At 50.1% G+C, this 15,699-nt stretch overlaps 6 protein-coding genes across 6 annotated transcripts; 4 read left to right on the forward strand and 2 right to left on the reverse strand.

Moving 5' to 3' along the window:
* Positions 1 to 4: 4 nt before the first annotated feature.
* On the forward strand, positions 5 to 529 carry TrAtP1_000350 (uncharacterized protein; the record flags this gene model as incomplete). Its single annotated transcript, XM_014091745.2, has 1 exon — positions 5 to 529. One exon carries the CDS (start codon positions 5 to 7, stop codon positions 527 to 529), a length of 525 nt encoding a protein of 174 aa, XP_013947220.2.
* Positions 530 to 3,983: 3,454 nt separating this feature from the next.
* TrAtP1_000351 (uncharacterized protein) lies at positions 3,984 to 5,044 on the reverse strand. Its single transcript, XM_066110540.1, has one exon. It carries the CDS (start codon positions 4,947 to 4,949, stop codon positions 4,503 to 4,505), a length of 447 nt encoding a protein of 148 aa, XP_065966612.1. The 5' UTR covers positions 4,950 to 5,044; the 3' UTR covers positions 3,984 to 4,502.
* Positions 5,045 to 5,550: 506 nt separating this feature from the next.
* On the forward strand, positions 5,551 to 8,954 carry TrAtP1_000352 (uncharacterized protein). Its single transcript, XM_014091743.2, has 7 exons — positions 5,551 to 6,175; positions 6,243 to 6,266; positions 6,382 to 6,408; positions 6,610 to 7,772; positions 7,833 to 8,093; positions 8,157 to 8,561; positions 8,635 to 8,954. The coding sequence occupies exons 1-7, from the start codon at positions 6,124 to 6,126 to the stop codon at positions 8,695 to 8,697; spliced, it is 1,995 nt and encodes a 664-aa protein (XP_013947218.1). The 5' UTR covers positions 5,551 to 6,123; the 3' UTR covers positions 8,698 to 8,954.
* Positions 8,955 to 11,294: 2,340 nt separating this feature from the next.
* TrAtP1_000353 (uncharacterized protein) lies at positions 11,295 to 12,241 on the forward strand (the record flags this gene model as incomplete). Its single annotated transcript, XM_014091742.2, has 2 exons — positions 11,295 to 11,361; positions 11,436 to 12,241. The coding sequence occupies 2 exons, from the start codon at positions 11,295 to 11,297 to the stop codon at positions 12,239 to 12,241; spliced, it is 873 nt and encodes a 290-aa protein (XP_013947217.2).
* Positions 12,242 to 12,767: 526 nt separating this feature from the next.
* Positions 12,768 to 13,796, forward strand: TrAtP1_000354 (uncharacterized protein; the record flags this gene model as incomplete). Its single annotated transcript, XM_066110541.1, has 1 exon — positions 12,768 to 13,796. One exon carries the CDS (start codon positions 12,768 to 12,770, stop codon positions 13,794 to 13,796), a length of 1,029 nt encoding a protein of 342 aa, XP_065966613.1.
* Positions 13,797 to 14,454: 658 nt separating this feature from the next.
* On the reverse strand, positions 14,455 to 15,461 carry TrAtP1_000355 (uncharacterized protein; the record flags this gene model as incomplete). Its single annotated transcript, XM_014091741.2, has 3 exons — positions 14,455 to 14,616; positions 14,692 to 14,887; positions 15,022 to 15,461. The coding sequence occupies 3 exons, from the start codon at positions 15,459 to 15,461 to the stop codon at positions 14,455 to 14,457; spliced, it is 798 nt and encodes a 265-aa protein (XP_013947216.1).
* Between the last annotated feature and the right edge of the window lie 238 nt (positions 15,462 to 15,699).

Genomic DNA, 15,699 nt, shown 5'->3' on the forward strand with positions numbered 1-15,699 from the left:
AACAATGTCTAAACACGATGAAGAAGATGTTGAGAACGCCAAACGTAGCACACAAACGTTACGGGTGAAAGTTAATGAAGGCTCGATCGAAGAGATCCAATTGTGTCTGCAGTTTTCGGCCCCTGAGGAAATTAGCAAAGGCTTGTTGAAGAGCGCCAGTGGGGACATGCAACGATTAAGTCTCGGAGAAGCTAATGGGGGCTTATATGAAAGCGACGACCTTTATGGAGATGCAGATGAAAGCGTTTCTAGGACCATGCAGGGGTTAAATCAGCCCAGCTTCCAGCCTTCGCGGCGTCTGGGGGACGGCTCAAGGTACGCGTGTAGCCGGAAGGAAACTACGCATGACCAAGGATTTGCTGCTCATGGCTGTGAAGCGGAAGGGTATGGCGATGAAAGCATTACACAGATTGCTGCCGAGGAACTCGAAGGAGGTGATGTGGGGGATTTTGACTATATTGACGAGGATTCCGCTGCTAAAGATGAAGACGTCGGTGATGCGAGAATGCCCGGTGGCGCAGTGGTGTAAGATTGACGTTGAGCGTCTTGGGTGCAAGGGATGTTATACGGTAGTATTCAAGTCTCTAGGCCTTTTCTTTCTTTTGCTTTTTTTGGCTATCACTGCAGTTGGAGTGACTTTAGGGAGCATCAAAAGCAGCTTGCGCTTTATCTTTCACTAAATTTTCATCTTTTACTGAAAATTTAGAAAGTGAAAGACAAAGCAGAGGGTTTCAGTCATTTATATATAATTACAAATCATAAAACAAGTAGATAGTACATATATACAAGATAAGTTGATGCCAGCGGGAAGCTGACCTACCTAGGGAATGCGCTGCTGAAAAGACCGTTGCATGCAAACCCGCGAGAATTCTGGGATCATGCATATAAACTCGCAAGTTTTCCAGGTTCGTGCATAAGAAGAGATATGAAGTAGCCTACTAACTTGTTTCTATGCATGCTCACATACAAATTTGATAAACAGTCACACTACACTCGCAATTCTCCACAGGTGCCGCGAAGGTCTGGGATCTGCATATGAAGAGACATCAAGTATTCTACTAACTCTTCCTATGCGTATTCATATCTAGAATTGCTAAGCATTTACATGAGGCTTACAAAGGTCCACAGGTCTCTTGAAAGTCAGGGATCGTGCGTTGAATCTGCACAAACCTTGCAAACTTGCGAGTTCTGAAATTACTTGAAAGAGCTAGAGAATGTCCATTAAATCTGCACAAACCTTGCAAACTTGCGAAATCTATAGGCTCTCATTAGCTTATATGGTCAGGGGTTGTCTATTGAATCTGCACAAACCTTGCAAACTCGCGAGTTCTGAAATTACTCAAAAGAGCTAGAGAATGTCTATTGAATCTGCACGAACCTTGCAAACTCGCGAGTTCTGAAATTACTCAAAAGAGCTAGAGAATGTCTATTGAATCTGCACGAACCTTGCAAACTTGCGAGTTCTAATTACCGGAAAGCGTTAGAGGGGGTTGTGTGTTAAATCTGCAAGAACCTTTCACTCGAGGAGGCTGCGGAGCTTTGTAACGATGGAGTGATCTACTAACTCTTTTCTTTGCGCATTCATATTTAGAAGTGGTAAACGAATACATCACGCTTACAGAAGCTAGTCGAGGTCAGGTTGCTGTTTGAGTCTGCAGGAACCTCGCAGACTTGGCGGTAAGCAACTAGGTACCGTATTCCCTCGCAAAGTTGGACTTTGAGTATGGAGTAAAATACCTTGTTAAGGATTAGGTACTTTCTATATTGGGAAGAGTGTAAAGTACCTAGTCCTTAACAGGAAAGGGTATCCACAGCCAAAGTCCAGTTTGCGAGGTTTGATGTTTTTCTTTCGACCTCGCAAACTGGACTTTAGCTGTGGATTTAAATAAGAAAAAAGGTATTTTTAAGTAAATCCACATAGGGAAATCTTATACAAGCTACTAGAAAGCTACATATCTGCTTATCTGCATCCACAGCTAAAGTCCAGTTCATTCAACCTCGCAAACTGGACTTTGGCTGTGGATCTTTGCTACACCCCACACCCAAAGTCCAATTTTGCGAGGGAATACGGTATATGCATTTTTTTTCCGAGTGCACACGCAAATCTGTAAAAGAGAATAAGTAAAATGGATAGTGTTTGAGTGCTTACCGCCTACTGGGTATTCTATAGTACTAGGTACTGATAGTAAAAGCGAATTTTGGTACCTAGTCGAGACCCGCAGCCAAAGTCGAGTTGAGGTTCGACCTCGCAGACCCTCAACTCTGCTTTGGCTGTGGGTCTGTTAGGATTGCAAGTACCTTCTATTGCGTTTTCATAGGCATTTGCAACAAAAAATACATGTTTGTACAACATGTAATCGCTTACCTCAATCCGCAGTCAAGGTCGAGGCCCACAGTCAAAGTCGAGTTAACCAGAGTGTCGAACCGCAACTCGATTCTGGCTGTGGGCTTCTTGCAGGTGCGACTCCAAAACAACATGGCGATATACACAGCCTATCCGCAAATACCGTATTACCTTGCGTTTTTCGATGATAAATTTAAAAGTGGAGATTTAGAGAAGTTAGCCAATTAAAGGTAAGAATTATCGTTAAAGTTGCGAGGGAACCATCGTCGAAAAAGCAAGGGAACCACAATAAATGGAAAACAACAGAGTTTGATTGGCTATTGGAGCTCTATAATGCATTTGATTGGATAAATACTGATTTATTGTGGCTCCCTCGCAACTTCGATGATAATTCTTACCTTTTCAATGATGATTCCCTCGCGACTTCGACGATATTATAGGGCAAATAGAAGATGTAGCCAATTAGATTAGCCAGAACCTACATTTATCATCGAAAAACGCGAGGTAATACGGTACAAGACAGCTTTCCAGGTAGTGTATAATTGTGTTTTACCTACTATAGAATAGGTGTTTCACAGCCAGTTCATCACGCTGCTGCGCTTCTCCTATCCCACCCGTTCTCACAGCCATTTTGTGTATGCAGGCACGGTAGCATGAGCAGCCCCGCATGATGGCTGCTGCTAGCAAAATGATGCAACATTGCAAGCGCTTTCAACAAAACTCTATGGATCATGCAGTTGCTGGTACATTCCTACTAGTAGTTTCGGCTCCATCTCCGTTTTTTCTTCCTTATTTTTTTTATGTAGTCCAAGGTGTCTAATCTTTCGTCTATCGTCTTTGGACAAAGCGTTCTAGCTTCAATGAGATGGATCAAAAAACGGGTTACACCAAAACGAGTTTTTTTTTCTTCTCGAAAAGTTGCTTTTGTGTAGCCAATACTGCGAATGAATACAAAAGCCAACATTCACATGTCAGTGAGATATCAAGAAAATAGCTAGAATCTGAGTCGCGTCGTGTCGCATGAGACATATCCAATTGATTTCACTGCACCAGTTCCCATCTGTTATAAAGTAGCAGCGGTGCAACCCAAGTCAGGGCGGCGTAGGATAGCGCAAGCCAAATGTTGCGCGTGAACCTGCATATAGCCTGGCGCTCTTCATTTATATTCGGGACGTCTCGCCATTTAGCCGGCTGTCTGCGAGGCTACCTTGGATGGATACCTAGGTAGAGCGTAGAGCAAAGTATTCGCAAACTCAACTTACACCACGCAGCTTTAGCCAGCCAAAGCGAGAAAAAAGACCTTCACGGGGCCAACACCGCTCCATCCCGCGCAACAGATGGACCATCCGGGAAACGGCGGTCACCCCTCGGCGAAACAGGCTACTTGTACTTTTAATCACGCATAATCCGTACCGAGTGGTTGGGTGCGTTGGTAGCAGCCTCTTGCTGTGATTAGATTTTTGTAGGGTAACTGTTTCGCTGCAACATCGGAGTGGGTGGAAGGAAGGGTAAAAGAGGGGCAACCGCCAGGCAGCGTAGCATCGAAGGATTTTAGAACCACGGCCTACCTATTTTTTGGAGCTGCTTATTACTTGACAAGATTGTGTTGATCTTCATCTTCTGCGCACAGCAGTTGTTCCCCCTTTCTACGCATCCATTTCTCAGCACTCCGTACACAGTACTCCATCAAGCAAAACCCCCCCCGCGCGGATAACTCGGTACGGAGGACAGGAGATTCGAGGCAGTCCAGGTACCTACTACTAGTAGTAGTTCTTACAGTAGTGACGTGCGAGGCAGCGGATATTGTACATCAAGGCCGGCACCCACCTAGACCCCCAATTTTTAGCAGGACCCGATTCAGTCACCCATGGGCGCCGATGAGAAGCCTCGCTGAATTATAACGTGGCAGTCCATCGTAGCAGCACGGAACGGGCTCCATAGCCCAGTGCTACCCTAGCAGTTGTCTTCCGTAGTGCCTAGATGGGGGGCTTCGCTTATTCACCGTGTCCGGGATGAATGCAGCTAGCATGAGCACATCGTGGGTAGCAATTTCAGCACCCGCGATAATTGGCCGTCGCCGACTCAAGAGCCACGCTTGCGTCCGCGAGAGCTGCAAACTCTCAGAGCCCCGGTCATGGGTTCTGCAGGACAGGACGGATCAAGCCAAGGAGGGCTTGCGGGAGGTTGCGGCCACAGGATGAGAAGCCAGTAGGTAGGACGAAGTGTGAAGTCGGCGTGTATGTGCGCGCATGAGGGGAGAGAGCAGATGTCCCGAGGATAATTTGTCAGAACTGCCCAGAATATCGACTTGCTCATCTCCATGGACTCTTCGGTTCGGGCGACAGGCGTTTGTCTCGCTGCTTGACAGGCGGGTGCGGCGCCGGCAACATGGCACAAGGCGATAAGAAGGCCGTGCCAGGCATCTGAGCGGCCGAGCAGTCGCTGGTACTTGTAAACGGTCGAACCCTGATGAGCCGCGCCCTTCCGACTTGTGGACGGCCATTGGGTCTTTTGGGTCTGTCTGACCCCTTTCCGGAAGGGCCTCTGATTCTTGTTGGCCACGCGCTTCGGGGCAACGGAGGTGCTGCTTCTCCACCCGGTCCATCGGGGCAAGCGCCGTCTTGTAGGGCGAGAGGGAGGCTTTGAGACACCAAAAGGACGAGACGTGGCGCTGCAGCGATGGATTCTAAGACGGCATAGGATAGGCAAGCTCGCGCTAAAGGATTCCTGGGGAGGGAACTTGGGGGATCGGCTGGGGAAAGTCGGGGAAAGGAAAGTAAAAAAAAAAAAGACTCTAGACGTCCCCGTGGCCGTGCTGACTGGTCATGGTCGAGATGGCCTCCCTTCTTCTTGTGGCCTCCCTCGTAGTACAGTATCAGGCCTTTAGTTAGACCAGGGCATCGCCTAGTATAAACCACCGCTGCTCAACATTGCTAAACCACGGAGGTAACATTTACTAGCAAGCTGGAAGCCGATAGCAATACCTCATCGTCATGATCCACTGCGACATGCTTGCAGCAACATTGGAAAGTAAGCCTGCAAAGCGCGGGAAATGGAGAATTGTGGTCCTGGTATCGTGTACACGCTCGTACAGACACACGGACGGAGCCACGAAACTAAGATTGACGCTCCATACCTACTACAACGGCAAGGGCTCCATAAGAATCACAGACGGAGGCCGGCTAGTGAGCGTCAAGGTCGGTAGCCATCCCCAGAAGGCAAAATCCCTTGAGGCGGTCGCATCACGAATCCAGAGCCCAATGCGATTACTATAAAGCAATTTAACCCCCCTCCACCCTCCGCCGCCTTTCCTTCTTCTCTTCCGCTCTTCTGTTGCTTGCTCTTTTCTTCACATTTCCAATCCACGCCACCACCTCTGGCCAAGTCCAGCAGTCCAGCACCAAGAGACATTCAGAGAATCTCACCTGCTTCTCTTTGCGACGCCTTTGCCTCTGCCCGGCACCCCCCGTTGCTCCCTCTTTTCCGGGCCATTGCGACTCGGAAAGGGACGACGCCTTCGCCAAGCGACCGCTGCTGCTCGCCCCAGGCCTCGCAGCGCATCCGCGACAACCTCGCCCTCCAGGCTTTTGCGGCGCGGGAGACCCTCCACAAGCCGCAACGTAGCACCAAGTACTGGTACTGCGACTTTACAGCTACCCCGCACTCCGCCGGATTTCTGCAGCGCGTATTGCCGCTCGACCCCTCCAAGACCTTTTCTACACCTTTTCCACGCACAAACACGCGCAGCAGCCGCAAAACCCCTAATCCTCGCAGAAGCCATGGCCGACAACCAGGGAGTCGTCGTGGAGGCCCACGAGATCGAGACTTTCCGTAAGAATGCGTCCCGCAGCTTGTCCTGAGATACCTTGAAGCCGAGACTGACTTGTGCGCGCAACAGAGCCTCCCCAGAATATGTTCGCCAGTATGTTGCCACCCGCTAGCAGCCCCTCGAAATCTCCGATAGAGAGCCAGCTCCTATTAGCTGCTTTTGAGTAGATCTTGCTGACATCTTTTTTTCTTCTTTACCCATTCGGCAGAGCACCCTAGCAAACCCCACATTGGCAGTAAGTGCATCATTTTCCCAAAATCACCTCAAAACAGCAGTATCTGCACCGGTGTCGGCGCACATGCCACGACCTGGTCCGGACGTCCGGGAATTGCGTCAACCCAACGGCGTGTTTTCCGTCTGTCCGGACGGCTGGTGCAGGTACGCGATTTTAGGATATGCAGACCCCGGAGTGCTGACCGCTTCTAAAATTACACAGGCCTAGAGGAGTACCAGAAGCTCTACAAGGAGTCCATCACCGAGCCCAACAAGTTCTGGGGCCGAACAGCTCGCGAGCTGCTGTCCTGGACCCGCGACTTCGAGACCGTCTCTGCCGGCAGCCTCGCCGAGGGCGATGTCAAGTGGTTCGTCGAGGGCCAGCTCAACGCCTGCTACAACGCCGTTGATCGCCATGCTTACAAGGACCCCAACCGCGTTGCCATCATCTACGAGGCTGACGAGGTCAACGAGGGCCGCAACGTGACCTACAGCGAGCTTCTTCGTGATGTGTCCAAGGTTGCTTGGGTCCTCAAGCAGGCCGGCATCAAGAAGGGCGATACCGTCGCCATCTACATGCCCATGATTCCCGAAGCCGTTGTTGCTATCCTGGCTTGTGTCCGTATCGGCGCCGTCCACTCCGTCGTCTTCGCCGGTTTCTCTGCCGACGCTCTCCGCGACCGTGTCCTTGATGCCAAGTCCCGGTTCGTCATCACTTCCGACGAGGGTAAGCGAGGCGGCAAGTTCATTGGCACCAAGAAGATTGTCGACGATGCCTTGAAGCAGTGCCCCGATGTCAGCAACGTTCTCGTCTACCGCCGCACTGGCGCCGACATCAACATGGTTCCCGGCCGTGACCTGTGGTGGCACGAGGAGGTTGAGAAGTGGCCTAGCTACATTGCCCCCGAGCCCATGAACTCGGAGGATCCTCTCTTCCTCCTTTACACATCTGGTTCTACCGGAAAGCCCAAGGGTGTCATGCACACCACCGCTGGATACCTGCTTGGCGCCGCAATGACCGGCAAGTACGTCTTTGACATTCACGATGGCGATCGCTACTTCTGCGGTGGTGATGTCGGTTGGATCACTGGCCACACCTATGTCGTCTACTCTCCCCTGCTCTTGGGTGTCTCAACAGTCGTCTTTGAGGGCACACCGGCCTACCCCAACTTCTCAAGATACTGGGATATCATTGAGAAGCACAACATCACTCAGTTCTACGTTGCCCCTACAGCCCTGAGACTGCTCAAGCGCGCCGGTGACGAGCACGTCCGCGGCAACTTCAAGTACCTGCGAACTCTCGGCTCAGTCGGTGAGCCCATCGCCGCTGAGGTTTGGAAGTGGTACTACGAAATTGTTGGCAAGGAGAGCGCCCACGTTGTCGACGTAAGTTGAAAGAGATGACAACACCGCAATGAATAGATTACTAACGTTTGAAATCTACAGACGTACTGGCAGACCGAAACTGGCTCTAACGTCATCACCCCCCTTGCCGGTGTTACCCCCATGAAGCCCGGTAGCGCTTCATTACCCTTCTTCGGTATTGAGCCCTCCATCATTGACCCTGTCTCTGGAGAGGAGCTTCACGGCAACAACGTTGAGGGCGTTCTCGCCTTTAAGCAGTCATGGCCCAGCATTGCTCGTACCGTCTACGGCAGCCACAAGCGATACCTGGATACCTACCTTCACGTCTACAAGGGCTACTACGTAAGAATATCTTAGCGTGTACGGGGGAAAGGATGAAGACAAAACTGACAATTTGACATATAGTTCACTGGCGATGGTGCTGCCCGTGACCACGAGGGCTTCTACTGGATCCGAGGCCGTGTCGATGATGTCGTCAACGTCAGCGGTCACCGTCTCTCTACCGCTGAGATTGAGGCTGCTCTGATTGAGCACCACGCTGTTGCCGAGGCGGCTGTCGTTGGTGTTTCCGACGAGCTGACCGGCCAGGCTGTCAACGCCTTTGTCGCCATCAAGGACGGAAACGAGGCGACAGACGCCCTCCGCAAGGAGCTTGTCCTGCAAGTCCGAAAGAGCATTGGCCCCTTTGCTGCCCCCAAGGCCGTCTACATTATTGGAGATCTCCCCAAGACGCGAAGTGGTAAGATCATGCGCCGCATTCTGAGGAAGGTTTTGGCAGGCGAGGAGGATCAGCTTGGTGATGTCTCAACAGTACGTTTTTTGTCCCCCCGCCCCTAAAATCAGTCAACGTATCATGCAACTGACCATTGTGTTCTTTATTTAGTTGTCTGACCCCTCCGTCGTCGACAAGATCATTGCGACTGTTCACGCATCAAAGGGTAAATAAACAAATTAAAAAAAACAAAGCAGTTTGGGAGTCAGAGCGAGTTTTTGTTTCGCATCTAGCTTGTCATTTGGTAGTACAATTAGGTCGGAAGTAAGAACGGCAGCCATCAACGCACGCAAAGTCCGTTTTGATGATTAAAAATTAGGGTAATTTGGGGGGGAGAATACTCGTACTTTCTATTTTTGGATGCGGATATAACGATTGGGATAGCACTTGATATCTAAGACGATGAATCCAATAAACTTTTTTTCGTTGAGCGGAGATTGATTACTTTCATACTTGACGATATACCTACCAGGCAATATGACGTTCAATTAAACAGATTTTGCTGCGCTGACAAAGTATAGGGACCAAGTATTCGAAGAGGCTTGTATCCGTAGGCTGAGGAATCAACTGAAGACGCGCGTACTTTCAGTCTTGGCTAAGAAGACGATAAAGTAGGTACTTATAGGTAGCTTGCCATATCAAGTTTGTTATGGGTATGATAATGACAGTTAACCTTCCTTTTGCCTTTTAGACATCTCGGCACGCCTGCCTCGGATCTACTTGGATTTAATGGGGTAAATTATACGGAATAGGGGCGCATGCCCGAATCTGTAATGTGGCAAACGTTAGTATCGCGCTTGGTGATGCTTTCAGACCGTCTAGCACGGCGCCACAGATGTTGGAAGATATGGAGTCGAGCCAAGACTGGAAATTGCTTGCACAGCCTGGATTGGTCCACGCCGATGAAGCCGAAGATTGTGTTTCTCCAACGACTCGGTGTAATTCAATGTCCCGTAATAATCTTGTGAGAACCGAGAAATGTGAAGGACGAGAGAGATTGGGAAAGATGAGAGAATGTCCCTCATAATCAGGTGCCAAGTCGCCAAGACAGATACTCAGCCATGATGGTCATCGGATACATGTTATTGGCTGGGGGTTTGTTTGCTTGCGAAGTTGTAACCGCGCGCTCGTGGTTTTGTCTCTAAAATGCCTAAAATGCTGAAACGAACGTCCCCAACTTATCTTCATCTCGTACAAATGAAAATAAAGAGTAAGCGATTACATATATGCATGATGCAGTCACCTTCTGCAGGGCTATGCATATATACCATGTGACCTTGATTTGTTATACGAGAATGCATTGTTTCTTCGATTTCCTATTTTCTCATACTTTTTCTGCCAAGGTCGGAATGGGGTGTATTTTTGGTGTATATTCTTGGCAGAGAGTGGCTCAGCGCAGCTGGTGAGATTTGGGGCAAATGGGGAGGGGGGTTTCATGATTGATGACATTGTACAATGGCCAAAGAAGCTGTAGAGTGCGTTGCCCCTTTTCTCTCTCGATGTCTTTGATATCTTTTGATTTTTTCATTGAAGCAAACCAAAAATTGATTGACAGAAATTCTTGCGATTCAAGTTATGTGGTAGACATGGCATGTATCGAAAGAAAAAATTAAATTCCCAGATGGCATGCAGTCCATGTCTTACCGGGACATGGAATCTGTCTGATGACATCTGCACTAAATACGTGCAGACCGGGATCTCTCGTCATTGGCCCAGCAGAGCTGAAGAAAAGAAAAAAAAGAGGCACAGTGACATAGGCAACTTTGTAAGCGGAATCAAGACAAGGGCTACCTTGCCCCTCGCTTCTCGGCGTCGTTTCAGGGAATATGCATAACGAAATCGAGGCTGGAGACGAAAAAGTTACTTCGTATTTCGTGTAAGCCGACAGAACGCCATGAAAATACGCGAATGAACGCCTCAAAAAAAAAAATGTATCGCGAAATTAAATCATCGTCGATTTCCAAGGAAACATGCGCTGCACCTTGCATAGGCTCCCTCTCTGTCCATCCACCCATCCATCTCATCGTGTCGTTGCCGCGAAACATTGAAACCTGAAAATCGTCCCCCATGCCAAGCAGCCCCTGCCATCATCACCCCCTGCTACTTGCGGACGGCACTGCTTCAGCGCCCTTCTAGCGCTTCTGTACCCACTGAGTTTACGAGCTTAATGGGCTCCAAGCGTACCTGGTGGAGGCGCAGTGGGCCCCGAAAGCTCCCCCCAGGCTTGCCAAACTCCCGCAGCTACGGCAGCAGCAGACCTTGTTGACAGCGCTCTTGTCCACCGCAAGCTTGTCGCCCAGGCGCTATGAAGCAATGTACCGACGCCAAGCAGCATCTGAGCCTCATCGTCCCAAGTACCGCCTTGCTGGTGCACGCACACACTTTTTTTCCCTCTCGCACTCTCTTCTTTCCCTCATCCTCCTCATCGTCTTTTCTGCTTCGTTTCTCCCTCTCATTTGCTCCGGCTCTCCGTCCGCGGCGCGCGCCTTTCCCCACCTTCGGGGGGACTCTTTTCCCTCTTCTCTCGGTGTTGGTCGCCTCTTCTCCTCCGTTTCTGTCGCTATTCCTCTGCGCCACGCAGACAAACGCAATCGTTTCTTGGCTTGCCGTTGTCTTAAGAAGGAGCCGAAAGCCTGCCAGCTCGTCGCCCGCGTTTCGGATGGCCTGTTTGTTGTGATAGTCGTCGTCCTGTTCTTTGCGTCTATTCTGCGTGTCGTCTTTTTTCTCTAGTCGGCCGTTTATATAGATACTTGCATCTCCACCCCGCTGCCATGGTTGCGCTGCGGTCTCTTGTGGCCGCTTTTGCTAGCACAGCCTTGTTGGTCCAGACTGTGATCGGTATTATTGTCACTCCTCTGCCAAAGCCAGTTGCCATTTGCTGATACCTGAATTTCTCTTGAATCTCGCTGTAGCGCATTCTTTGAAGAGGAGTCCACTTAGTTACGTCTCCGTCATCGACGATATCAAGATTCACACGCCTGCCGGCCGAGTGCACTCACATTCCGAGTTCGACCTTACCTTCTCCCTTCACGATGGACAAGAGCGAATTCGACTGTCTCTTCACCCCAACCACGATGTTCTCCACGAAGACTTTGAGGTGACCTATCTCGACTCCCAAGGAAACATCAGATCAAGAGAGAAAGTACAGCGCTCCGAACACAAGGTCTATCGGGGCAACGCCTACATTGAGCGCCCTGACGAAGATGGTTGGTCCCTGGCTGGATGGGCCAGGATAACGGTACACCGCGACGGCAAGCACCCAGTCTTTGACGGCGCATTTCGAGCTGATGGTGACAATCATCACATCCATACTGGCACAAAGTACAACAATCTTAAGCTCGACAGCGATCCTGCGTTTGAGGACTGGAAAGCACGAGATCCCGACGAGGTCATGGTCGTGTGGCGTGACTCCGATGTTCAGGACTTTCTCGGTCGTGGAGAGCTCAAGCGCCATGTCTCCAGCCCGTCAGAGTGCATCTCAGATTCCTTGAACTTTAACAGCCAGTTTGATAAGGAGCTCAAGCGATCAACTGGGCTCCAAGGAATAGATGCCAGAAGCTTGTTTGGCCGCCAGTCCATCGATGGAGGCTCGGGGGGGAAGTGGCCAGGACTTGATTGCGAGCATTGGAAGCACAGCTGGCTGCCCAACCACCAAGAAGGTGGCTTTGGTTGGCATCGCCACCGATTGCACGTACTGGAGCGGCTTCAACTCTTCTGAAGACCTGAGGAAAAATATCATAGGAGTTGTAAACCAAGCCTCCCAGGTCTATGAGAGTTCCTTCAAGATCTCTCTGGGCATAAGAAACCTGACTGTTCTTGATCGTGGATGCCCGGGAGCTCCTCAGGCCGCTACTCCTTGGAACGTCGACTGCCAGTCCAACACTACTATTAGCGATCGATTGAATCTCTTTTCTGCCTGGCGTGGCCGATCTCTCGATAACAACGCTTATTGGTCTCTGTTCAGCACCTGTCCTACAGATTCCGCTGTCGGGCTGGCCTGGAGAGGCCAAGTCTGTCGTCAGAGGTCAGGCACCAGTTCGGATGGGCAAGGCAATAACGAGACCGTCGCCGGCACCAACGTCGTAGTGAGAACAACGACAGAGTGGCAGGTATTTGCCCACGAATCGGGACACACTTTCGGAGCTGTCCATGACTGCACGAGCTCTACTTGCCCTGTTGATGCCTCTTCACCAGCTTGCTGCCCACTCAGCGCCAGCACTTGTGATGCCGGGGGCAAATTCATCATGAACCCTTCAACTGGCGTAGGAATATCCCAATTTTCTCTGTGCAGCATTGGCAATATATGCTCCAGTCTCAAAGCGGCAGATGCATCAGGCTGCCTGACTGACAATAAGAACATCCCAACTGTCACAGGCAGCCAGTGTGGTAACGGCATCGTCGAGGAAGGCGAAGAATGCGACTGCGGCGGTGAGCAAGGCTGCCAAAACAACACGTGCTGCGACGCAAAGACTTGCAAATTCACAACCAACTCTGTGTGTGACCCATCCAACGAAGACTGTTGCACCAGCCAATGCCAGTTTGCGTCCTCTGCAACGGTGTGCCGACCCAGCATTGGAGAGTGCGACATCCAGGAGACTTGCCCCGGTAATGTAGCTAAATGCCCCGACGATCAACACAAGTCAAATGGCGAATCATGCGGTAGCGGAAATGGCCTCGCGTGTGCCTCAGGGCAGTGTACCTCTCGTGATAGGCAATGCCAGGTCGCCGTTGGCACCTCGGCCAACAACAGCTCGACAACTGCATGCCCTGATACTCAGAATAGCTGCACGGTTTCCTGCACTTCCGGAGAGCTTGCCTTTGGACAACGTCAGTGCCTCTTGTATGGTCAGAACTTTATTGACGGGACTCCGTGTGGCGCCGGCGGACACTGTTCCAACGGAACATGCACCGGCAGCTCCACGTCAAAGGAGATCCAGCAATGGATCACTGGCCACAAGGAGATTGTCATCCCCATTGCGGTTGTGGTGGGCATCTTGGTCATCGTCATTATAGCGAGCATCATCCTCAGCTGCTGGCGCCGGGTAAAGCGACGACGAGCAGTTCCCAAGACCTCCTCGCCCCCCGTTGGCGGCGGATGGCCTCAGTGGAGAGGGAACCAGAACCAAGGACCTGGGCCGCAAGATTATAATATGACCGAGACGCAGTTTAATCCACCGCCACCGGCGTATCAGCAGCCGCCGCCGCCGCCTGGATATGGACAGCCCCCGATTCAGGAGCCGCAGTGGAGGCCGAGAATGGCGCGGTATGCATGAGTGGATGTTTCCATCGCTGATAAACAGTTGTTTTTTTGTTGATTGCAATTCTTGTTATCTGTGCTTTTTTTTTTTTCCTTTTTGGGAGAGACATGTTTTCCTTTGGAAGAGATGGAAACCGTTTGGGATAGCACACAATCACTCTCTTTAGGGATTTGAAAAATGGGGAGGGCTGGATTTATATACTTGGAAACATTTGCACATACTCGGGGCGTTTTTTTATTATGGGAGGATGGGAATATTCTATTGATGATTCATGAAAGAGGAGGGAAACATTTGTCTTTGGGATATATAATTGGTACACACGCACGCTCACGAACACTTATACGCTCACACTTACACATACCCATCGTTGCAACGTTTGGAATTTCAACTTCTTTTTCTCTTTTTGACTATGTATAATATTTTGCTTTGCAATACTTCTACGTGTATCGAGTTGATGACAATATATGTTGAGTATATATATTATATATCTTTCATTTCAATCTGCTGATATGGAATAAGTCAAAAAAAAAAAAAAAAAATCATCATGAGAGTCGTCAAAATAGTATCTTCCAAGAGTGTGCCGTAATCCGCTGAGAATGAAACCCCTCGAAACAGAAGTTAAAAAGAAAGCCCATAAATAGACCCCCTCAATTAAACAAGGATGTCCTCTTCATTAGGCCGTCCTGCGATTAATGTTCATAGCCTTTCGCATATTCGCCTGTCTCTCCCGCGCCGCCCTGGTCACCGCCCGGTGGTGCCCAACGTTGGACCAGTAGTCATCGTCCTCGTAACCACACATTATAGTCATGAAGCGATGACGCTGGCCAGCCATGCTCTATCTCCCCCATATCATCTGTCAGCACAGGACTTGGAGAGTAGAAAAAAAAAATATAATTAGAGTTCAACTCACGTCGTGTTCGCTCTGGGCATACATCATCAGCTGCTCCGGACGATCCAACACCGACGCGGCAAACGCCCTCCGCTGGCGAGTCTCAAAACCCTCTGCTCTGCAACACCGCAGGATATCAGCTTCATTGTCGGTGTCTCTTCCCTCAATGCCATCATCAGATTCGCCATCAAGGACGCTGTCGAGACTGTTACGATTGCTAACGCAGAGTAAACATAAAGCAAAGCTCAAAAAATCAAGAACAAGAAAGGGAAAAAAGAGAGCAAAAAAAGAAAAGAAAAATACAATAGAGTAAAGAATCAATAAGAAGAAGGTCAAATTCAAATCACGCACCCTTTTCTCAAGATAGGCTGTCTCTCCTGGTGCTGGCGTCGTTCATCTTCCTCATGGCCGCCGTCTTCCTCATCGTCCGTCTTCTCGTCCTCGCTGCTCCTGTAGACGTCCTTGCCACGCGCTTGGCGGTCACGCACCGATTGAGTCACGTTGGTGGGAAAGGGCTTGCTGCGAATCCTCTCGCGCCGATCTCGCGCTTCTTGGTGTAGCTGCTGTATTAGCTGGGTTTGCTGTTGCTGGTACGTCTGCTGCTGCTGAAGCTGCTGCTGTTGGATATGCTGCAGCTGAGTCTGCGAGTGCTGGAATAGCGGCTGTTGGAGTTGTTGTTGCTGCTGGTGCTGCAGCTGTTGCTGTTGATGCTGCTGCATCTGCGATATTGAAGCCTGAAGCTGCGGGTCGTATTGATTGGTGAAGTTGTAGTTGGGCGGTAGGCCAGCCATGTTGTTGGTGCCCTTTTTTTGGTGGATTAGAGAAATGGATATCAATCCTTCTTGCTGCTTTTATTATTTGCTGCTCCTTGATTATCTTGGAGTTCAATCTGAAAATGGTTTGCGTGTTGCGCGTGCAGCCTGGTGTAGATGTAGCTGACAGGAGGTGGTTGAAAGTAATAGAAATGAAGATGGCGGGCGAATTTAGGCACGATCCTTCCTTAGGTCATCCATCCGCTGGCACTAACCC

The sequence above is a fragment of the Trichoderma atroviride genome, chromosome 1, assembly GCF_020647795.1.
Source record: "Trichoderma atroviride chromosome 1, complete sequence".
NCBI lineage: Eukaryota > Fungi > Ascomycota > Sordariomycetes > Hypocreales > Hypocreaceae > Trichoderma > Trichoderma atroviride.